We start from the raw sequence: 26,040 nt of genomic DNA, 5'->3' as shown, positions 1-26,040 counted from the left end.
TCTTCATACTTCAACAAAATTAAAATTTTCTGCTCATGAAAAGACATATTTAAGAAAATGAGGCCAGGCATGGTAGCTCACGCCTATAATCCCGGCACTTTGGGAGGCCAAGGCGGGCAGATCACTTGAGGTCAGGAGTTCAAGACCAGCTTGGCCAACGTGGTGAAACCCTGTCTCTACCAAAAATATAAAAAATTAGCCAGGTGTGGTGGTACGTGCCTGTAATCCCAGCTACTCAGGAGGCTGAGGCAGGAGAATCACATGAACCCAGGAGGCAGAGGGTGCAGTGAGCCAAGATCATGCCACTGCACTCCAGCCTGGGCGCCAGAGTGAGACTCTGTCTCAAAGAAAAAAAGAAAATGAAAACACAAGCCACAAACTCAGAGAAAATATTTATAATACGAATATGTAATATGTAATTATCTGCCAATGGAATGATACCCAGAATATACAGACAACTATCTCTATCTAGAATATATGCAGTATGTATGCATACATATTCTCCATAGAGAAGATACATGTAGAAAATACATGTATAGACAGCATATCCTATGAAAAATATATAGGATATATATATAGCATATATAGAAACAAAAAGACAACCCACTTTTTTTTGAGTGAGAGACTAAAACTAGAAGCAAAGAAGATATACGGAAGTCCAATCGCACATGGAATGGTGCTCAACATCACTAGAGGTCAGACAAATGGAAACTAAAACCACGATGACACACTCACTAGAAGGATTAAATCAAGAGATTGGCAACATCAAATGATGAGGAACAATGGGGACTCCCCCACAGTACCGGTGGGAGTGCCAAATGGTACAGCCACTTTGGAAAACCAATAGCAATTTGTTATAAAAGTAAACATACCTCTAGACCGTCTCAGCAATTCCACTACTTGTTAATAACCAAGAGAAACAAAAACATACATCCACAAAAAGATGGATAATATGATCCTTTTAGTAGCTTTATTCATAATAACAAAAAAAACTGGAAACAACCCAAATGTCTATCATTGGGAGAATGAACAAATGGGGTACATCCATAAAATGGAATAAATTATTAATACACACAACTACTTGGATGAATCTCAAAAACATGCTGAGCAACAGAAGCAAGACACAGGAGCGCACACACACTATATGACTACATTTAGGTGATGTTCCAGACTAGGAAATGCCAATCTAGGTATAGAAATAAGAACGCTTTACTCTGAGAAGTCAGGACTGAACAGACAAAAACATTCTGTGTAATGGAACTGTTCCTTATCAACCAACAGATGGTAACTTGGATGTATACATGTATCAAAATTTACTGTACACTTTACATCTATGCTTATCTCTAAGTGTAAACATTATCACCATTTCACAAGTATTTTAAATGGTGCAAATATGTTTTTAAAGCTTCTCTCATTTCTTCCTCTACACATGCCAAAACTATCTGAAAATGGCAAGTCTTTTTAAATAACTATGTTAGAAGACAATAGCGTAACTAGCACTAATGTGGCCGCATAACTATAAAGGACTGATATTTAGTCTTTATAATTAGATCTAACTTGTTTCAAATATAATGATTTCTCTATATGAACCAAGGAAGAACATTAGTTAAATAAAAGGAGTCACCTAAAATAGGCTTTTCAATTAAAATTAATTAATTGCTTTTAAGTTCTATAATTAAGATTCTAATATAGACCTTAACAGAGCTCCTAGAATGAAGTCATCTGGAAAACCGCAACACCCTTTCTGCCAGTCTTAAGCAATGCAGACCAAAGCGTGCGGCAACACAGATGGAGCACGACAGGATGCTCAGCAACAATGCAGATATTTATTGCTAGTGGAAAAGACCAACACATCACCAGCCTCCAGGAAGGACAACTGAAAGTCCTAAGATTAAGAGCATCACAAAGAACCTGCCGTCATCACAAAAGCAAGCAACATAAAGTAAACTAAAACCATGAAGGAAAGGATAAAAAAAGTAAATATACGAATACCTTTTAAAAATATTTTTCAACAGTAAATTTAAAATTAAATTATGAGATACACAGTTTAAAAGTAAAAAGTAAATAATACATCTAGCAGATGGTATAAAAAAGACAAAATACTTAATATGGATGAGCTCTTACTTTCTGCTAGAAAGATTCATACTGAAAACAACCCTTAGGAAGTTTCATGTGAGAGTGTTAACAGCAAAAAAAGAAAAAAAATCACAAGAGTGAAACAAATGCAACTTCTAGCTCTTTGCCTTCCAAATTCAAGGGTCGGCGTTTTAACCACCTTATGTTTCCCTGTCTTTTCATATTTAAAAAGGAAAAAGAATATTTCTTTACTTATAAAAGTTATTTTGCTTACAGTAAAAAAAATTTTTAAATCAGAAAATATTGGAATACAAAGACTAAATAATTCCACCATTTAGTAGTAATCATTATTACCATTTTAATCATTATCACCATTTCCATCTGTAACTACATAGACTTTTTTTTTTTTGAGAATTACACACACATATTTAGATTTGCAGTTACAGGGGGAGCTGAAGGGAAGAATTCTATCATCTTGCTCTTTACACTTAATGCATCACGAGCACCTTTCCAAGTCACACAGAACTAAGACAACACTTGGTATACTGCATTACACTTTAAGGTTAGGCCATGATTTAGTCTTTCATACATTGGTTCCATTTATTTTCAATGCTGCAAACAAATACTTGATACATATACCTTTGAACACAGATTAATTCTTTTGGATAAATTTGTTAAAGTGGAATTGTTGAGTCCAAGGACAAGAGCTTTAAAGCTTTTAATACTGTCAAGAACAGTGAAGAGTATAAGATTTTACTCTACTTGCAAGCTAACAAGTTAGTTGGCCACCATTTCACGGAAGCTGTAAGAAAGCTAAGACTCTTCGTCAGAAATAAGGAGACTAGGAGAATGTTATTTGTATCACTAGCAGTAGCATTCTGCACCAGCTCCAAGAGGCCCCACTCCCAACTGGGCCGTGTGAAGAGAGCCAGGTGACCCTGCACACATAGGAGGTTGTGTTACAGGAAGGACTTCTCTGCACAGGAAACCTTGAATGTGTCACAATGGGCAGTAAGCAAGCTTGTCCTTGACTCCAGAGGAAGACACTGCATCTGCAGCTGTCTGCTACACCAGAATCCTCTAAAAGATATTCCGGAACAAAGGACAGGCAGTGATTTGCTCGCTTTGCTCACAAAACCTGCAGCTAAATGAAGGACCCTCAGAAAACTGTCTCCTGACAATGTTTCCAAAACACTCCCTCAAGTGAATCAGACTACATCTGATCAATAATTCTGAGGTCTGTTAATATTAAAGTAGGTTAAAATTCTCCATTTTCTTTTAATTTTTACTGAATATATTTTCATACACCTATTGTTCATTTGCTTAATCAAGCCCTGAATTACTGTCCCACATTGTTTGTCCTTCTTTTTCTCCCTCCTCCCCCACACAAGAGACACTGAAAATCAAAGAAAAAAAATTTTTTTTTTTTTTTTTGGACAGAGGGTCTCACTCTGTCGCCCAAACTGGAGGGCAGTGGCGCAATCACAGCTCACTGTAACCTCCACCTCTTGGGCTCAAGTGATCCTCCAACCTCAGCCTCCTGAGTAGCTGGGACCACAGGTGTGTGCCACCACACCTAGCTAACTTTTTGTATTTTTGGTAGAGATGGGGCTTTGCCATGTTGCCCATGTTGGTCTCCTGAGCTCAAGTGACCCGTCCACCTAGGCCTCCCAAAGTGCTGGGATTACAGGCATAAGACACAGCACCCAGCCACTGCAAAAACATGCCAAATTGTAAAGATCATCGATACTAGGAAGAAACTGCATCAAATAACGAGCAAAATAACCAGCTAACATCATAATGACAGGGTCAAATTCACACATAACAATATTAACCTTAAATGTAAATGGGCTAAATGCTCCAGTTAAAAGACACAGACTGGCAAACAGGATAGAGTCAAGACCCCTCACTGTGCTATATTCAGGAAACCCATCTCACATGCAGAGACACATATAGGCTCAAAATAAAGGGATGGAGGAAGATCTACCAAGCAAATGGAAAACAAAAAAGGCAGGGGATACAATCCTACTCTCTGATAAAACAGATTTAAAACCAAAAAAGATCAAAAGAGACAAAGAAGGGCATTACATAATGGTAAAGGGATCAATTCAACAAGAAGAGCTAACTATCCTACACATATGTGCACCCAATACAGGAGCACCCAGATTCATAAAGCAAGTCCTGAGAGACCTACAAAGAGACTTAGACTCCCACACAATAATAACGGGAGACTTTAACACCCCACTGTCAACATCAGACAGATCAACGAGACAGAAAGTTAACAAGGATATCCAGGAATTGAACTCAGCTCTGCACCAAGCGGACCTAATAGACATCTACAGAACTCTCCACCCTAAATCAGCAGAACATACATTCTTCTCAGCACATCACACTTATTCCAAAATTGACCACACAGTTGGAAGTAAAGCACTCCTCAGCAAATGTAAAAGAACAGAAATTATAACAAACTGTCTCTCAGACCACAGTGCAAGCAAACTAGAACTTAGGATTAAGAAACTCACTCAAAACCGCTCAACTACATGGAAACTGAACAACCTGCTCCTGAATGACTACTAGGTACATAACAAAATGAAGGCAGAAATAAAGATGTTCTTTGAAACCTATGAGAACAAAGACACAACATACCAGAATCTCTGGGACACATTTAAAGCAGTGTGTAGAGGGAAATTTATAGCATTAAATGCCCACAAGAGAATGCAGGAAAGATCTAAAATTGACACCCTAACATCACAATTAAAAGAACTTGAGAAGCAAGAGCAAACACATTCAAAAGCTGGCAGAAGGCAAGAAATAACTAAGATTAGAGCAGAACTGAAGGAGACAGAGACACAAAAAACCCTTCAAAAAAAATCAATGAATCCAGGAGCTGGTTTTTTGAAAAGATCAACAAAATTGATAGACCGCTAGCAACACTAATAAAGAAGAAAAGAGAGAAGAATCAAATAGACATAATAAAAAATGATAAAGTGGATATCACCACCGATCCCGCAGAAATACAAACTACCATCAGAGAATACTATAAACACCTCTATGCAAATAAACTAGAAAATCTAGAAGAAATGGATAAATTCCTCGACACATACACACTCCCAAGACTAAACCAGGAATAAGTTGAATCCCTGAATAGACCAATAACGGGCTCTGAAATTGAGGCAATAATTAATAGCCTACCAACCAAAAAAAGTACAGGACCAGATGGATTCACAGCCGAATTCTACCAGAGGTACAAGGAGGAGCTGGTACCATTACTTCTGAAACTATTCCAATCAATAGAAAAAGAGGGAATTCTCCCTAACTCATTTTATGAGGCCAGCATCATCCTGATACCAAAGCCGGGCAGAGACACAACCAAAAAAGAGAATTTTAGACCAATATCCCTGATGAACATTGATGCAAAAATCCTCAATAAAATACTGGCAAACCGAATCCAGCAGCACATCAAAAAGCTTATCCACCATGATCAAGTGGGCTTCATCCCTGGGATGCAAGGCTGATTCAACATACGCAAATTAATAAACCTAATCCAGCATATAAACAGAACCAAAGACAAAAACCACATGATTATCTCAATAGATGCAGAAAAGGCCTTCAACAAAATTTAACAGCCCTTCATGCTAAAAACTCTCAATAAATTAGGTACTGATGGGACATATCTCAAAATAATAAGAGCTATCTATGACAAACCCACAGCCAATATCATACTGAATGGGCAAAAACTGGAAGCATTCCCTTTGAAAACTGGCACAAGACAGGGATGCCCTCTCTCACCACTCCTATTCAACACAGTGTTTGAGATTCTGGCCAGGGCAATCAGGCAGGAGAAAGAAATAAAGGATATTCAATTAGGAAAAGAGGAAGTCAAATTGTCCCTGTTTGCAGATGATATGACTGTATATTTAGAAAACCCCATCGTCTCAGCCCAAAATCTCCTTAAGCTGATAAGCAACTTCAGCAAAGTCTAAGGATACAAAATCAATGTGCAAAAATCATGAGCATTCTTATACACCAATAACAGACAAACAGAGGGCCAAATCATGAGTGAACTCCCATTCACAATTGCTTCAAAGAGAATAAAATACCTAGGAATCCAACTTACAAGGGATGTGAAGGACCTCTTCAAGGAGAACTACAAACCACTGCTCAATGAAATAAAAGAGGACACACACAAATGGAAGAACATTCCATGCTCATGGATAGGAAGAATCAATATCGTGAAAATGGCCATACTGTCCAAGGTAATTTATAGATTCAATGCCATCCCCATCAAGCTGCCAATGACTTTCTTCACAGAACTGGAAAAAACTACTTTCAAGTTCATATGGAACCAAAAAGGGTCCCACATTGCCAAGACAATCCTAAGCCAAAAGAACAAAGCTGGAGGCATCATACTACCTGATTTCAAACTATACTACAAGGCTATAGTAACCAAAACAGCATGGTACTGGTACCAAAACAGAGATACAGACAAATGGAACAGAACAGAGCCCTCAAATTAATACCACACATCTACAACCATCTGATCTTTGACAAACCTGACAAAAACAAGAAATGGGGAAAGGATTCCCTATTTAATAAATGGTGCTGGGAAAACTGGCTAGCCATATGTAGAAAGCTGAAACTGGATCCCTTCCTTACACCTTATACGAAAATTAATTCAAGATGGATTAAAGACTTACATGTTAGACCTAAAACCATAAAAACCCTAGAAGAAAACCTAGGCAATACCATTCAGGACATAGGCATGGGCAAGGACTTCATGTCTAAAACACCAAAAGCAATGGCAACAAAAGCCAAAATTGACAAATGGGTTCTAATTAAAGTAAAGAGCTTCTGCACAGCAAAGGAAACTACCATAAGAGTGAAAAGGCAACCTATAGAATGGGAGAAAATTTTTGCAATCTACTCATCTGACAAAAGGCTAATATCCAGAATCTACAATGAACTCAAACAAATTCACAAGCAAAAAACAACCCCATCAAAAAGTGGGTGAAGGATATGAACAAACACTTCTCAAAAGAAGACATTTATGCAGCCAACAGACATACGAAAAAATGCTCATTATCACTGGCCATCAGAGAAATGCAAATCAAAACCACAATGAGATACCATCTCATGACAGTTAGAATGGCAATCATTAAAAAGTCAAGAAACAACAGGTGCTGGAGAGGATGTGGACAAATAGGAATACTTTTACACTGTCGGTGGGACTGTAAACTAGTTCAACCATTGTGGAAGACAGTGCGGCAACTCCTCAAGGATCTAGAACCAGAAATACCATTTGACCCAGCCATCCCATTACTGGGTATATACCCAAAGGATTATAAATCATGCTGCTATAAAGACACATGCACATGTATGTTTACTGAGGAACTATTCACAATAGCAAAGACTTGGTACCAACCCAAATGTCCATCAATGATAGACTGGATTAAGAAAATGTGACACATATACACCATGGAATACTATGCAGCCATAAAAAAGGATGAGTTCATGTCCTTTGCAGGGACATGGATGAAGCTGGAAACCATCATTCTCGGCAAACTATTTCAAGGACAAAAAACCAAACACTGCATGTTCTCACTCATAGGTGGGAACTGAACAATGAGAACACTTGGACACAGGAAGGGGAATATCACACACCAGGGCCTGTCATGGGGTGGGGGGAGCGGGGAGGGACAGCATTAGGAGATATACCTAATGTAAACGACGAGTTAATGGGTGCAGCACACCAACATGGTGCATGTATACATATGTAACAAACCTGCACGTTGTGCACATGTACCCTAGAACTTAAAGTATAATTAAAAAAAAAAAAAGAAAGAAAAAAAATACCACGAACAAAAAGGACATGGAATTAACAGGCACCAAATTCCTTGGTTTCTCTCTCAACTATTTACCACCTGGAATGATCTCCACACAGTCTTCTGTCTACTTCTCTCTCCTTTACTGGCTACTTAGATTTTTCTCAGATGTCTTCCGCCTAAATTACCCCTTTTCAGGTTTAACCTAGACTGGTGCTAGCTTTGTAATAAAGAGTGCTACAGAATACAGTGATGAACAAGACACACCTAACCTCTACTCTCTGCACACTTTTAATTTCTTTAGCTTTGTCTTAGTTCTTGGACATTCTTCTACAACTGGAGAATCTGGGTAAGAGTTATTTGTATTATTCTGTCCTTTCTCTAAGTTTCAAATTATTTCAAATAGCGAGCGAGAAAGAGAGAGAGAAGAAAGCACACACACACAAAATCAAATTTAGTTTGGTGGAGGAGGAGAAAGGGTATGTGCAAGAAGTACTTCTGTTTTGTAATGTGCACAGCATACACATTCATAGACTGTCATAGTATTATTCATACTGGGGGGAAAAGGGTAAAGTAAATGTTTTCTGGACTGAGTGTCTAAATCCTTGAAATAACACCTAAAGTAAATGGCCTAAGCCAGTAAATATCAGTTTTCATGGCCTCCTGACAAAAGATGAAAACTGTATTAAGAAAAACTCTTGTGAAGTTCTCAGGCTGAAGAATGATTTGTGGCTTGCACGTCTGGCCCACAGCAGCTAGTTCTGGGGTAAGAGAACAGCAACTATTTAACTCTATGCCTCACCCCGCCTTTCTCAGTACAAATGCAATCTATCTTTCAAGACCTACCTCAGAGTTCAGAGGTTCACCTCTTTCCATAAAGCCTCGTCGACCACGAACCTCTCTCCCCACGGGGTTTCCTTGGTGAGCTCCTAGCACTGTCTCTGAGCCTCTCTTGGGAGGTTTTACTTTTGTTTTCCCATCACAGGTATTTACAGGTCTTTTTTCTCTCCTATATTAGACTCCAATTTCCTTGAAAGCAGGAATCAAGCTTCATCATCCTTACTTCTTCAACACTAAAAATGCACCTAATTACAGAAACCTTGCAGTATTTGTTGAATGGTCCAAATTAACTGTTACTAATTAAAAAGAATTACAGCACTGCTTTCAATGCACTAACATATACGTCACATTTCTGAACGATTTCCACCCACATCCCCACAAAACATTTACAACACTCTAACACTTAAAGGGCACACGCTATGCGGAAATCACAGCACACCAGAACTCACTTCCCAAGGAGCCTAGGAAGTTCAAGTTTTTCACTATACACTCACAGTTCAGATACGTATCGACTTTCGCTAATGCTAAAAAGATGCTCATTTTAAGTCTGGGGGGGAAACAGCAAACTTTTTACTCTTTTTAAAAGATGAACAAATACCTCTTCAGTTGCAGGAGCAACCTGGGCATCAGTAATCTCATCTAATTCATCTTCAGCCACACAGTCTTCCTGCTCTCGCAGCCCTTGTTGCCCACCATAAGCCTGCAAGTATTCTTCATCCTAACAGCCATTAAAGAGAAAACAAGTTTTTCTCATACAGCTTTGGGGTGGTTTTTTTACGCACTTTTCGTCTCTATGATTCATGCTTAATAATTGTAGAAAGTTTTACTATGGTGATTAGCTGACTGAGCACAAAGCACCAGGCCCAGAAACAGAGGGGAACCTCCTCTGCGTGTTAATGCAAACAAAGCATATCATGCTGGCCCAGCCACCAGAGCAAGTGCCGTGGGCTCTGCTTCAAACTCCAAGTGCCCTGTCACACAGCTCCTCTGCAAATCAACAGCACGGAAGAGCCACCTTCAAAAGACATGGTTTATGTGCTCTCAAAAAGGAGCTCAGCAGCAGGAGGGGGCTGAAATCATGCCCAACTCTATTTTTGTGGCAATGTAAGACAACAAAAGTGTCAGCAATTAAACAGAGGAGCTTTTTAAAAATCGTGATTAGTATGTTTCTCCATTAGGCCCCCTTCTCAAATGAGAGAAAGATTCCAGGTTTTGTATGAAACTTAAGGGGCGTATTAGCAAGCAAGCATCTCTTCTGGGTAGATGGAAGAAAGCAGGCAAGCTGGCTGGAGACGACCGCAACTGCAGAGAAGAAAAAAGGGCTTCTGGTATTGCTAACAAGTGACAACGTCTGATCCTACTCAGTGGAGGTAGACTTCCCAGGGTCCCAGCCTACTTGCTAAAAAATGAACAGTAAAATGGTTCCAAAGCAGACAACCTCAAAGAGTGAACAACCTACAGAAATTTAACAACCTACTGTATGGTACATGACAGTCTCATCTAGAACCCCCAAATAAAGCAGCTGTATTTAAGGTGACAAACCACCTTAGTTCCCACAATTCTCTCAAGACAATCTGAACACAACACATTTTATTTTCCAGAAAAAACTGTTAGCGTCCTATCAGAATAACAACTATCACTAGCCATGAATCACGGGCAGCAAGACATTCAGATTTCAAATAAAGTCAAATAAATGATGCTAATCCAAATCTTCAGCCAGTGTACAATGCAGTACAGTCCACACCCCTGGATTCTCTCTGGGAAACAAACATCTGCTACCCATGACATAAAATGTCAACCTGAAATTGTTTTTACAGAACAATAAAATCTTAATCTAGGTTAACTTTAAAGGCCTTAAATAAACTGATTGCACTTAAAGGTAAAAGTCACTCAACCATTTTCTAATATTTTGTTGACTAAACCAATACACACTCCTTACTAATATAATGAGCACACATTTTCAAATGAAATCACAATTCACTTTCAAGAACAGCACCAGCAACATTCACAGGAAAGAACAGCAAAGCTGTGCGTCCAGCTTTATTGATGTCTCTGGACCTCCCTTTCTTCATAGGGAACAGCAAACCCTCCCACTGTACATTCTGGGGTTTCATGATTCTACTCCCTGTTATGCACCAAAGCCCCTCCATGTGGCTTTACAGGTAGGTTCCAACAGATCCACATTTCAGAGTTCAAGTCTTAGAGTGGGGGTTAACAACCCAAGGGAGAACAAAAATCACAGTTATACAAGTCATTTAATAAACTAAAATGCCATTGGGGTACACAGAGACACAATCTGCTCATGTGTTCATTAGTCTAATGGTGAAGAAATCATCTGGGCTTCAGTGACAGCCTCCGAAGACAGACAGAGGCTCCCATTGCCGAGCAAGATAAGAGTACCTCACAATTTGATTCTCTGCGTATCTCCTCCTGTCCAAGGAAGCGGCCATTTCAGATCATTCAGACGTTACCACTGTGATCATCATAAAGCAAGAAAAGAATGACCATGGCTAGAACACATGTATCAAGATGAACTGACAGTGCTCACAGAGAGACATTTAACTACTACTGCTCAACTTTAAACTTTACAACTCTCTGTGAAAACATCAGAACACTTTCAGAATTTCTAAGTTTTGTTTTCTTTTTTACTTCAAGACTTTAATTCTGAAAAAAAATTCATTTTAATGTGGAAGAGTACCATGAGTATTATTAAATTGCCACATTTTCTTCAACACTTGAATCTTAGACCACAAGATGTTGGATAATTAAGTTGGATTTTATTACAACTGGGGCCTATGTGTAATCTCAAGTTTGACAATGGAATACCAGAGAGGGAAATTCCTCACTTGGAAATTCTCTTTACAACAAACTCTGCAAGAACACCAAAGTGAAAGAGACCTCCTGTGTGGCTGTGCACATGCATTCTATCAGGCACCTTCCACGCTATGATCTGTGCCGCCTAGTACTAAGTTCACAGGCAGGGCCAATGTTCATGACACGGTTTAGCAATATTTGTGTCCGCAGTGCTTAGACATCAGTAAAGACTTGTTGGACTGCTGAACTTACAGGAGGAAAGAACCCAGGATGATTAGCCAATCATCTTATTTTACTGATGAGTAACAGAAATAATAAAATACTCTAACTAGGCAATAACTAGGCACAATTCTAAAAGATCTTGGTTTAATTTTCAAAAAGCATTTTAAATTACAGTGTCTAACTTTAAGAGCATAAAAACACACCAGTAAAGCAGAAGGCACGTGCCTACATTAGCGAAGGATTACTAGAACAAATTATTACAGGGTTATGGAAATAACAAGTTCCCCATGATGCCTTTTACATGATTCTATTTACCAAAACTACAAACATTTCTCATTACTGTATCTACCAAAGAGCAAATATTAACCAAAAAAAATTAAATCTTAAAACTATTGAGGGCCAGGCACCGTGGCTCATGCCTATAATCCCAGCACTTTGGGAGGACGAGGCGGGCGGATAACTTAAGGTCAAGAGTTCGAGATCAGCTTGGGCAACATGGGGAAACCCCATCTCTACTAAAAATACAAAAATCAGCCAGGCGTGATGGTGGGCGCCTGTAATCTCAGCTACTCAGGAGGCTGAGGCAGGACAATTGTTTGAACCCAGAAGGTGGAGGTTGCAGTGAGTGGAGATCGCACCACTGCACTCCAGCCTGGGCGACAAACCAAGAGTCCATCTAGGGAAAAAAAAAAAACTAATGAGACACCTAAATACAATCATGACTGGAACTAAATATTCAAAGGTTCCACATAAACAATTAATCCTTTTCAAAATTACTCATACACACGACCACAATTCAGCAACTTCTAAACTATTTTTTTGAAACGAAAGCTTCCTCCAAATGAAGATGTAAATACAGAAAAGCAAAGCTACTCCCATTGCAAATGGGCTCTTTAAGGCCCCAATTTTGCATACTTCTGTCACCATCCCAACAGCCCCATTCACTCGGCCCCCACAGTGTTCCCAAAAACCCTAAGATTCTACTACAGCTACTGAGATCACATCCTTCCCTCATAAATTTCGTTACATGCTTATTTTAAAAAACAAATCTCTTTTGATAATGAGTCATTTAAAGGTGAGAATCTTACACTAGTACATTTTTTCTTTCTTGTTGGTTCAACTTTGAAAAAAAAAAATTACCTACCAAAATCATCTTTCTGAAATAAAAAATCAGCACAATCTTGCTTCCTGATTATAGATAACGAATTATATGTGACATTTCCTAAACTAACCTCCAATCTCTTTATTCAGGTTTAGACAGTTCTCATCTACAAAAAGGATGAATGAACAGGACATCAATCACTTTGGAATATTAGCACCTTAAAGATGTCTTTAGCAGGTCAATAATCTTTTCACCTTAGAAGGACTTTATCAGATCTTGTCTAAAGCCTGGATAAAAGCTCTGCATTAAGTACTCCTAACAATTGACAGTGTATCCCCACCACACAAAGCTGTTTTCTTCCTTAGGGTACAATCCTCAAGGTCACGATTCTTTGCAGCCTTCCAGAATGACAAAGGAGCATTACCTCTGGTCAAACAAGCTGTCAACACAAACTTTGTCATAGCTCAGATAAAGAAACTGGCAGAGAGTGATAATAAGGTCTAATTTCCCCTCCCTCCCAGGGGAGGTAAATAGATTTCAAATCAGTCTAGAAGCCTATGCATGGGAAGCCAGGTTATCTTTGGCCATATAAAGGAGAAAAGACTCACTGTAAATTCATCTAAAGGTTCATTGATCTCGATGTCTAACACTTCATCAGTGTAAAGCTGCTCCTCCTCTGGCTCTTCCACATATTCTATTTGGTCTTCTGTCAACTCAGCTTCGTGGCCTTCATACTGTCCTTCTTCTGGGTACTCTTGAGTATACAATTCTGATACATCAGATTTGTGATAAACCAGTTCATCCTCTCCTTGTTCTTGTTCATACTCAGATTCCTGTTCTCCAGATTGGTCGTTAGTGTTGTCAGAGAGTTCAAATGATGTAACCATGCCAGATGTAGCATTCAGACTAATTGTAACACCCTGAGAACTAGAGAGGACAAAAATAAAAAAAAAAAAAAAAAGCACCCAATGAAGAGAGGAGCTCAAACTAAATCATTATATAAATAGCTGTTACAAAGATTTAAACCATGACTGATAAAAAGTTATTCCAGTTACTGACAAATGCACATTAACTCCAACAGTACTCAAAATGCTATACAGAGCCAGTGCCCTAAACCCTTAATGCATACAGCAGAGCTAACTGTGCTATATGGAGCCGGTCACAGACTGGCAATGCATATAGCCCCTCTACTTATCACCAGCTGCAGGTTATTTGACCAAAAGAATTGAATCAACCACAGATGAAACACATCTGACTGGCAAAAGTCCAAGACTGAAATCAAATAGCCTATATTTCATTCTAATTTACAAAATGAAATAGACAGAAACTGCTAAGATTTCAAAGTAAAAACAGGAGTATTATTCTATAAGGAGAAAATCAGAATCGGAATTTTAAGAACAATTTTTCTTTCTTACATCTGTGATAGAAATTATAAACTCCTGTTTAAGAAAATCAAAATATTAAAAATTTGTGTGAAAATACATTTCAGTGTTCAAATAAATAAATTTATATTAGTCACAAATATCTTTAAAAATTGTTCATAATTTCTAAGTAAAATAACAAAGGTTTTGAAACTGCAAAAAAAAAAATGTTCCACCTATTAAATCACAACAGTTAAATAGCAAACAATAAGGTGCAAGATAACATTTCCCATGCAAGATCGTGCAGATAAATCTGTGTTCACACATAGCACTCAATCCTAACAAAAAATTAATACACCTCTTAGACTTCAAGATACTGTGTCTAAAAAACTTCAATGATGTATTTCTAAAAGGCAATCTAACTCCAAAGATTAAAATATAACGATGTCAAAGAATGGAATTGGGAAATTTATCTGACTGGTAGAATAATTTAAAACTTATTTTTACCTGTAAAAATTACTTTATGTTAGAAAATCTGTTACAAATCCATGGTTCAACAATAAATGGCATATATTTGTTAATTACATTTATAACAAGAGCTTGTCTATATTTTCCCAATGTTTCCTCATAAAATAAAAACAATTATTCCACCTACCAGAGTCTCTCTCCTCTTTTAATATAGCTTACTATATGTCAACAGAAAGACATTCATCGTATCAGTCAACTAGAGTCTAAAGTACCACCTCCCAAAGTGTCCAAAATGGTAATTCAGTAAATGATATAAATAAACTGGCTAAAATGAAAACAAATGCAGCAACATCAAACTGCAATAGTGTTAAGAGTCCCAAGCCACTGCCCTCCATCCAAATAAAGTAATTCTTTAAAAAAGCAGTATATATGCATACTAAATTTTCATAACCTGCACTGAACAGAACTCACAGAGATCATTAAATGAAAGACCTACTGATTTTTTGTTTTTTGTTTTTAAGACGGCGTTTCACTCTGTCTCCCAGGCTGGAGTGCAGTGGCACAATCTCGGCTCACTGCAACCTCCACATCTGTGGATCAAGCAATTCTGCTTCAGCCCTCCAAGTAGCTGGGACTATAGGCGTGGGCCACTACGCTTGGCTAATTTTTGTATTTTTAGTAGAGACAGGGTTTCACCATGTTAACCAGGCTGGTCTCAAACTCCTGACCTCAAGTGATCCACCTGCCTCAGCCTCCCAAAGTGCTGGGTTTATAGGCATGAGCTACAACGCCTGGCCAAGAACTACTTATTTTAAACAGCTGCTCTGTTTACAGAACATCCATATGGCTTCTACAGTTATTACTAGTATTCCATTTAGAATGTAATCATGTGTTAAAGATCTAAGGCTACATTATTCAATTATATTCCATTATAATTATAAATAACAGTTCCTATCAATTTAGTTAAATAAAGAACATTTATAATGAGGTAATATTGAGTACCTGAAATTTTCTTCATCTTCATTATCACTCTGCAAAAGATCATCATTTAGCTCTTCATCTGACAAATCCGACTGATTCTAATTAAAATAAGAAATATAATTAATGTGTGTCACTTCCATAAAAAGACTTGTTAAAAAGCACAAAATTACACTGACTGAATTGTTTCTAGCCTTATATTAAAACGTCTGCCACCCGGAAGGCTTTCTGGTCACCAGTGGACAATCAAGAAATCCCACCCAAGGCATGTGGATCCCTCCTGGGCTCAGCTTCAGGTGCCCAGGCAAGTTAAATGTAAAAACAGCAAGTGTAACGATCACATTTATTCTCACACAAAAGAGAAAAGGTAAGAAGTCCATTGGTGGAAGCTTATGAACAAATAATACTTCCTTATAATACACAAAAAAAGAAAGATATCCTTAAGGTACTACTAAATGTAACATGCTAATATCCAAAACCTAAAGATTTTTTGAACAACACAAAAAGTGTAATTTTAGAAATAAGATTTTAAATAACTGAATCATTAAATTGAAATGAGACTATAAAACTTTGGTTTTTCCAATACAGATCACATATGAAAATAAATGTTAGCAGCTCAGTTCCCCACTCCTGTTCTTGATGGTACTCCTACCTATAAGGAGAGAAAGCCTAGCTATTCTGTCAAGAGTTCCAGGTTTTCTTAGGTTATATATATTTGAGCATCTTAGATTAGGTTGGGGGGGTGTTATTCACACTGTCTCACTACTTATTCATACTACTTCACACTTTCCTCCCTTTTTAAAATTACTTATATGTATAAATGGTATATACAAATTACTACTCCCTTCACGAAAGCCAGTCAAAGCCACACACACACTGTCATTCACACATATTCATTCTTAAAAAGTAAAGACAGAAAAATCAACTTGCTTTTCTTCTTAAAGGTGAACAAACAAGCAGTCTTTTTCTGGTAGTTACACCTTATAAAAACTTACCTGCATACTTTATTACAGTATTTCTGATAGCCAAAAATAATCTTATTAGCACTTCTTAGTCGCACAGGACTCAACCTAATCACTGACACCACAATAAGATAAAAATAAAATAACACAGGACACATACTCAGTTTATTTGCAGAAGGGAGAACAGATATGTGTGATAACAAAACGGACTTACTGACAGAAAATGAAGTTTCCGGCTGGGCGCAGTGGCTCATGCCTGTAATCCCAACACTTTGGGAGGCCAAGGCAGATGGATCGCTTGAGGTCAGGAGTTCAAGACCAACCTGGCCAACATGGTGAAACCCTGACTCTACTAAAAGTACAAAAAATTAGCCAGGCGTGGTGAGGGGCGCCTGTAGTCCCAGCTACTCGGGAGGCTGAGGCAGGAGAATTGCTTGAAATCGGAAAGTGGAGGTTGCAGTGAGCCAATGCACTCCAGCCTGGGCAACAAGAACGAAACTCCATCTCAAAAAAAAAAAAAAAAAGAAAATGAAGTTTCCGTTAGGTGACCATATAATCTGTCATCCACACAGGGCCAGTTCTGACACTGAAAGGAGATGCCATTATGAAAGTGAGAGCTATGAGCCAGGCCTACCACAGACAAACCTCAGTTTGGCTGTCCAACTCAGTAAATAAAACTTCAGGAAAGCTTTAAAAATTAATAATTCAATGAGAGACAAATTTCATTCGAGAGGCTGCTTCTCTGAGCTTTTTAGTTAAACTCTTAGTATTTCTCAAAAATCAATGAGCCAAGAATGCATCAAGCAAATAGAAAGGGAATGTGTACTGTGGTGGGTGAGCCCTCGTGGGAGTCAAATCTCCTTTGAGGATTATTCAACTTTCCTCTCTGGCTTTTAATCCTACTAACAGACACAGGAGGTGATAAGCACAATATCCACTTCACTGAGAAAGCTGGAATGGAGAGCTGGGCTACATCCTTGAGGCCAAAGCTGATTTCAACACATCCTAAAGAACTGGAGTGAACGGTTTTCTTGGGCTCCAGGGGGTTCTGCTCAGGATGGTCTGCAGGAAATCAGGGCCACAGATCCCAAGAGATGAAGATAAAGTGGCCACAGATGCTAGTGAAATCCTTTCTCTCAATCTTTCCAAACAGGTCATTTCTCCCATGGGGAGAGCAACAAGTATGAAAGAAAAAGAATGGTTCTCTCCAATACTCCCAAGAACATAAAACCTTCATGGAATAGCCAGAGTTTAAAATTGGGAAGAAAATGGTTCCCAAAACATTCTCCAACACAGGCATCTATGAAACAGAGCCACCTCAATGTAACAGGATAATGTCTGTCCAACACGAGTTGATGAAGTTAAATACAAAAGCTGAAGAAGGAACTGCAAGCTGGCAGCCAACTTCCACCTCACTCTTACCCACTTCCTAAAAGCTCTAGCCTGGTCACGTCAGCCTGCTTTATCCTCAGTTTGAAACCTTAATTATTTAAAACTGAGCCCTAACAACCTTCTTGACACGAATGAACTTGTCCCTGACAGTCTGACCCGTGTGCCTTCCTCAGTACTATGCGCCTCCCTCGGGCTATCTGTGCCTTAGGAGTCTCTCCAAGCAAAGGCTCATCATTGTGCATTTCGTGGGGACCCCAGTGGGAGAAAAAAATTGTTCAGGCAGCCAGTGTACTCATCATGTGAACTCCATTCATAGACCCTGTAGTAATTAACTCGCTAATAAATACGTGAAAAAAAATTCCATTCTCACTAGAAATCAAATAAATAGAAATTAAACCAAGCAAAAATCATTTTTCATCTATCACACTGACAGATTCTTTTTAAAAAGTAGTATCGAACAGGGAATGGAAAATTGAGGGCAATGCTTATTCCCTGCTGCTAGGAACATAAGTGGATCAAACATTTCTGGAAGGTAAATTGGCAATACAAGACAAGAACCATTAAATGTTTCCACCCTTAGGCCAGAATTCCTCTTTACAGAAACTTCCTAAGAAAAAAATCCCAAAAGCATAGTAAGATTTGTCCATTAAAATATCATCATAATGCTTGAGATTTACATCAAAATAATTCAGGAGGTAGGGAGTGAGTACGTAAACAGGAAGCAAAACAGCCTTTAACTAAAAATTGCTGAGGCTGGGCGACTGACACCTGAGAGTAAACGATACTGTTCTCTCCTCTTTTGTATATGCTTGAGATTTTCCACAAAAAAGGTTTAAAAAAGTCATAAGCAATGAGCTGGAAACAACCTCAATGTACACAGGAGTGACTAGGTATACTGTAGCATATACAAACATTGAATGTTATGTTGCCATTATAAAATATTTTAAAATAACCCTAATGACAAGGGAAAAAGCCAATGATACAATGTTAAATTTAAAAAAAAGTAACGTTTTATATCTATAATTCTTTTTTTTTTTTTTTTTGAGACGGAGTCTCACTCCGTCTCCCAGGCTAGAGTACAGTGGCGTGATCTCGGCTCACTGCAACCTCCGCCTCCCAGGTTCAAGTAAACCTCCCTAGTAACTGGGATTTCAGGCTCGTGTCACCATGCCCGGCTAATTTTTGTATTTTTAGCAGAGACGGGGTTTCACCATGTTGGCCAGGCTGGTCTCCAACTCCTGACCTCAAGTGGTCCACCTGCCTCAGCCTCCCAAAGTGCTGGGATTATAGGCATGAGCCACCATGCCCAGCCTGTATTTCGGTCATATTTAAAAACACATGGGAAAAGAATAAAAGACAGATGGCAAAATGTTAGTCACGACTGTTTACATCTTTTTAAGGCTTTCTTTTTTTATATATTTTCAATGCCTTGATTCCTATAAGGTACAATGCATTTATTTTATGTTAGGAAAGAACAGAGAAGAGGAAATGAGAGACACATCTCCTGTTCCAAAGTAAACACACTTCCAAAACGTCCAAAGCAGATGCAGCCCCTCCACTGAGGCGTCGGAATGCACTGTCACTGGGCATGCTCCCGTTCCAGCCCACATGAGCAACTTACGACAATCAGCTCAACTGAGAAAAGTAAGATGACTTCCCCCAGAACAGTCAGCATTACTGTCCAAACCAAATAGTATTTCTCCATCTTTATTGATAACAGTACTGACCCCAAAGCTTTTATGAGAGGAGGTCACATGTAAATCAAAAGGGAATTATCACAGCTTTCTGGAAAGAAACACAGGGCAAACCATGACATGAGGCTTGCCTAGAGATAGAAATCCAACCTCATGTCAAAGTATTTTACTACATTTAAACCTTTTAATATCTAACTTATTCTCCATTAAAGCATCTTAAATACAAAGAAAAAAGTAGCCACTTTAGGTACAAAAATACAAGTGAGAGCACCTAGAAGAGTATGCAAAATAATTCCCCAATAGAGTATAAAAACAGGAGCCTTTTCCCCCAGTGGCCATGACAAAGAAGGACTGAGCATCCCACTCACACTCCAGATGTCACACTACAATACAAGATGGACCAACTACGAGGCTCTCTCACCGGGCTTTCATGTTCAACTTATATGGATGTATTTCAGTCTACTCCTATTAAATCAGGTGGATTTACAACTAACCACACTAACTCTTAGTGTTAGAAGTGATGACGGAGCCATCTAAAGGAGGGAAAGCGGGGTTAGGCCAAAGCCAGGCCACCTGCAAGCTAATGATGAAGTAATCACTTCTAGAAGCTTGCAGTGAGCCGAGATGGTGCCACTGTACTCCAGCCTGGGCGACAGAGTGAGACTGTGTCTCAAAAAAAAAACAAAAAAACAAAAAAACTAAGCCTAAACTATCTTGATAATGAGAACAGAAAGTGTTTTTAAACTTAATAAAATTTTAAAAATGTAGTATTTCACTTTCTTGCTTTACATTCTACTTTTATGTGTTTTATAATGTCCGAAATATACTGGTAGGGTTCTGTGTGTGTGTGTGTGTGTGTGTGTGTGTGTGTGTGTGTGTGTATCTATATACACATGTGTGTATGTATATATGTGTATATAGATACACACGTGTATGTATATGTATATATGTGTGTATATAGATACACACACGTGTATATATATGTATATATGTGTGTATCTATATACACACGTGTATGTATATATATATGTGGGTATATATATACACATATATATACACACACACACATATACCCACAATATATATAAATAGATATACAAATTTTTTACTTCATCAAAAAGATTTAGAAAAACCTACATTAGGTTTTAGACTTTTATTTATTTTAATGTTTATTATATTTGAGTATGTTTACCTTTAAGCTTATCTCTGAATGCCTCCAAAAAGTGAAATCCAGAACAAGTATGCAAAATATTCGCCTCCAAATGTGACTTTCTGTTATGGCAAGGAACAACTCTATGTTAACGCTCTCACAATCCAGTAACTGCCAGAGTGCCTTGTACAAAGTAGGAACTAATCTTCAAGGATTTACTTCTTGAGTTATAATTACCAGAGAATTTACTAATAAACAGTCAATTCCTTGTGCACTTAAAAAATAATTCAGTTCACAAAATTTTAATCTATACCCAACTTTCCAGTAATGAAACCCATGTATAAGTGATTACTGCTATATGTTAAGTATAATTAAATGACTAGTATTTCATCTCAGAAGGACATAAACTTCTTACCTTTTTGCCAGATAGCAAATCTTCTCCAAGTAAATCATCTTCAAGTTCACTTGGGAGAAAAAAAAGAGACATGTCAATGATTATTCCCATAAGACTTGCAAGTTTGTAGATCACTTGGAAATTTACCAAGAACTCTACAGCTCAGGTACCTTTTTTTTTTTTTTTTTTTTTTTTTTGAGACAAAGCCTCACCCTGTTGCCCAGGATGGAGTACAATGGTGCAATCTCACTTGACTGCAACCTCTGACTCCCAGGTTCAAGCAATTCTCCTGCCTCAGCCTCCCAAGTAGCTGGGATTACATTATGCCCGGCTAATTTTGTGTATCTTTAGTAGAGACGGGATTTCACCATGTTGGCCAGGCTGGTGTCGAACTCCTGACCTCATGATCCGCCTGCCTTGGCCTCCCAAAGTGTTGGGATTACAGGCATGAGCCACCATGCCCGGCCAGCTTGGATACTTTTACATTAAGTTTGCTATGCTTTCCTCTTTCTTTATTAATAATAAAAATGTATTTTCAAATGCACAGAGAACATTTTATCTTTTTAAGTATGGGGAGGCTTTGCTATAGGTAGTGTCTCACTATACTTCTAATCTTAGTTTTGTACCTTAATATGGGATCTTAATCTCTTTGGGTCTGTTGAATAATCAGTAAAAGCAGAAACTGTAATATAGTAAGTCATATCTAAGCTTTCTCCTATCTTTAAAAACCTTAATGAAGAAGGAAAAGATGCACAATATAATTAATTAGGAAGATAAAAACCAAAACCACTAAAGACCGTTTGACATTCATCAAACCAAAAGAAACTGAAAAAAAAAAAAAAAATTTTAAAAACGAGCAAGAACATAAAATCAAATCACAGTAACTAAGGGAAATTAGCTTTGTATAACATGGATGTCGTATCAGTGATTTGCAATTTTTTCCAGCATATTTCTGTTTTAAATGATTAGAAGCCGGCTTTCTCCCTATTTTTACAACTAAAACAGAAACGCTTAGCAAATAAAAAAGCAGAAGACATTTTCCACTGCATTTATTAGAAACAAGATTTTTTAGTTGATAAAAATGGCTACCACTAGATTATGTTTTTAATTCTGGGGAAATCAATCTCTTGGAAGCAAATATCATTAAAAGTCAACATACAGAAATATACAAAGAGGAAATACAATTAGATGGACTGTAATTCTAGGTGCCAATACTCATGGAAATTTAACTGCATCAATATTCTTATTAGAATTGCTACTTTATTTTTAATAGGGGCTCTGGTTACAAAATTCTATAGGTTTTGAGAAATCAGCAAAACCATTATTTTACCAAAAAATCGTGTTTATTTTTAGCATGCCACTTTGCAGAATACTATAATCTCCGGGAATGCATATATGGAGTTATAATGAAATGCATGTTTCTATATAACGCCTTTTAGAACTAAAAACAACCTGACAAATCATTTAATTCATGCACGAAAGACTTTATTCGTTAAGTTATCCTCCAGTAAGTCCTATATTACATTTTACAGATAAAGAAAACAAGGATAGGACATGAAATAACTTGCCTAAAGTCACACAGCAGTGACAGATGCAGGACAAGAACTTAACAGCCCTTGAAAAACAATCTTTCACAAACTCCTATACGATAGTTATAAGAGAACAACATATAGCTTCTTCCAACATTTTAAAACCACTATCATCTATCAAATACAATTTTTGTATCTTCAGTGTTCCAACTACCCTCCAGAGGCAGGGAGAAAACAATGCTGTCTAGTCAACAACATTTACAATAACCCCATTTGAAAATTTGATTCCAGATAACCAAAAACACACAAGCAACTCTTTTAAAGACAGGCACTCGTCTATACCATCACCTTAAGTAACTAAAAATGGAATGTGATGCCAGTTTCCCAGGGCAAACTGACAAAGTCATAAAAACAGGCATTAGTAATTATACAAGCAAAAATCTAGAAAGTATCTGTGCCTCTTGCTGACAAGTACATGGAAATAAATCAACCTTTAATAACTACTTATTTTTTCTCAACGAAAACATTTTTAAAAAGATAAGTAAGTATATCAGCTATAAAATGAGTAGAGAAAATGAAGACTAGTACTTGTTTCATGGCTAATAAGAAACAGGATGGGGGACAGTGGGATTCAGTACAGAACAACAGCAAGTATAAACAGCAGCCCCAGCGATCCACAGCATCCGCTCAGTGCACTTCTGTGCCAGGCACCACTTGACATGTTCCACACACATGAGCTTTTCACTGACATAATACCCCTCTCAGGTAGACACACCGTTGCCATTTTCAAAATGTGAAAACAGAGACCCTAAGATGCTAATTTGCCCAAGGTCATCCAGCTAGGAAGTGGTGACACCAGTGAGAGAATCCAAGTCCTAACTACTATGCACACACCCCACAGAAACTACACGTACTTTTCTTCTTGTCATCGTAAAGCTGGACCCTCACAAAGGATGTACACATAAGGAATAAACTTATTACATATGTAAAACTACATCCACTCTTGCCAAAAACAACAATGAACTAATGGAAATGACTGGTCTCCACCTGGCAGTTTCAAAGGAGTGAGCAGTCACTCTGGCTGGCAGCAGCAGTAAGTGTTCTAGGAAATCAAACAAGCACTGGGCTGATGAAGAGGCTTCCTGTGTTCAATTCTAGAGTTCCCTAAAGATTCCACCAGTAATCACTACTTGAGTACGAACAATCTTTCTGGCAGGCATTTCTTATTAAAGCTTATAGACAATGAGCTCTTTGAAAGCAAGTATATTTTTACTTAGAAACAGAAGTTATCCTCAAAGACGTTTTTCAGGAAACAAGTATTTGTTGTCAGCCACTTGGCTACAGCCTTTCAAAACCAGAAGTGAACTTGACCACTGTAAGTGGGGCTGTAGTCTCTGGGTCCTCCCCATTCTAGTCCACTCTCCGTCTTACCTGCCTGTTCTGTGGCTGGATTGTGTCCTCCAGGAGCAGCTGGCACAGCCGGTCCTAACCTCTGGCTTCCAGATGGATTCGCCCATTGGGAGGCACCAACATAACGTCACCAAGTAGGAGGGGAAAGACCGGCCCCTCCCTTCTCACCTGAAGAAACAGAGACTACAGTATCCCTCCCCCAACAGCCTTCACTGGGCCCTAGGACACCACTTCCCACAAGGCCGGGGCAGGAACTGGTACTCCCTGGATGGGAATGAACTCATTAGTTCTTTAAGCCTGGCCTGTAAATAGACCCGTCATTAAATTTCTTCAGTTAAAACTTTTTGGGCCAGGCATGGTGATTCACACCGTAATCTCAACACTTTGGGAAGCTGAGGTGGTTGGATCACCTGAGACCAGGAGTTCAAGACCAGCCTGGCCAACACGGTGAAACCCCTTCTCTACTAAAAATATAAATATTAGCCAGGCACGGTGGCACATGCCTGTAATCCCGGCTACTCAGGAGACTGAGGCACGAGAATCGCTTGAACCTGGGAGGTAGAGGTTGCAGTGAGCTGATATCGCACCACTGCACTCCAGAGCAGACTCTGTCTCAAAAAAACAAAAACAAACAAACAAAAACTTTTTGAGTGGGTATCTCTTTCTTGCCTGGACACATGAGACATTCATATCTTTAAAAAAAAAAAAAAACACAATTTCAGGTGTTGGTTCAGCAATGACATCATATTCTTCCCAACACCACTACCAGTACAGCATGGCAGAAGAACTTACCATAGTAATTCCTGACCCACTCTTCTCACCTTCCAAGTGTCTCTCTCTGTGTCATGCAGCACACAGAGAGGCTGTCTTATGCTTAAAACATCAAAAAAGAAATACATGTGGCAAAAGCTTCATAGATGCAAACATGTCACTGAAGACAGTAAAAAAAAGAGCTTGTTCACAAACAATATGAGACAACTGCAATTCATAATACGGTAAACAATAAAACCTAGAACCGTCTCACACCATGACCAAAACAAGTTCCATCATAGCAGTAAGCAAGACAGCTGCCAAAGACGTCTAAAGTCATGTCAAATGGACACAGGAGCCAACCTGAAGAAATTCCAATTGAAAAAATATCAGGCAACGTAACCACCAATAAAGATACGAAACGACAATGGATTCAACACAACCAACATTTAAATCTATGATTTCAAAATGATTCAAAAACAAAACTCATCCCTGCCAAGTGCTAGGGCTGACTTCTTAGTTTGAAACTTGGTAAACAACAGGAAAGACTCAATCACTTACCCTGTCTTTTCTATGTAATCTCTACCTCAGAAGAACGAACTAGTTTACAGTACTATTAGGTAGTATTTTAGTGTACTAGTACTACAGGTAACAGGAAAAGCGGAGGTATCACCACGTGAAGTTCACCAGCCCCCAAGGAGCTTCCGATGAGGAACACAGCAATACTTACTACACTGCCACACCCCGGCCCCTCCCCCAAGTTCAAACCTGAATCCCATCCACTTCTATTAACTCACATAAAATACCAGCAGCTAAGGGGCACACTAAAAACCCCTCAGGGAGTGCAATCAGCAAAAGGAAAAATTCTAGAAGACACGCTACCTTGCTTCTTCAACAAAAATTGCGTGGAACTAAAATAAGATGGGGGAGAACCTGTATATGAAACAACACTTGAAAGACATACCCATCAATGACCATGTGCGCCCAATTCAAACCATCAAAAAGCACACAGACACATATCCACACTGTGTAAGTGACAGTATACTAATACATATATTTAAAATATGTGTGTATAC

The 26,040-nt window shown here is 38.4% G+C and overlaps 1 protein-coding gene across 7 annotated transcripts in view; it reads right to left on the bottom strand.

Moving 5' to 3' along the window:
• The window catches only part of RBM33 (RNA binding motif protein 33), a 135,308-nt gene that overhangs the window by 85,543 nt on the left and 23,725 nt on the right, over positions 1 to 26,040 (bottom strand). For 4 of the 7 annotated variants that reach the window (XM_055347518.2, XM_019031288.4, XM_019031286.4 and 1 more), the window contains exons 3-5: positions 21,297 to 21,345; positions 15,708 to 15,784; positions 13,485 to 13,803 (exon numbers count right to left, since the gene is read on the bottom strand). In XM_055347518.2, the coding sequence (XP_055203493.1) occupies positions 13,485 to 13,803; positions 15,708 to 15,784; positions 21,297 to 21,345 (445 nt within the window). Of the gene's footprint in view, positions 1 to 9,336; positions 9,457 to 13,484; positions 13,804 to 15,707; positions 15,785 to 21,296; positions 21,346 to 26,040 lie in introns of all 7 variants that reach the window. The other 3 variants (XM_055347515.2, XM_019031285.4, XM_055347514.2) reach the window with 1 other exon arrangement.

The sequence above is a fragment of the Gorilla gorilla genome, chromosome 6 (assembly GCF_029281585.2).
Source record: "Gorilla gorilla gorilla isolate KB3781 chromosome 6, NHGRI_mGorGor1-v2.1_pri, whole genome shotgun sequence".
Taxonomy (NCBI): domain Eukaryota; kingdom Metazoa; phylum Chordata; class Mammalia; order Primates; family Hominidae; genus Gorilla; species Gorilla gorilla.
Note: the sequence above shows the minus strand (reverse complement) of the source record. Positions and strands in the feature narration are given on the sequence as shown.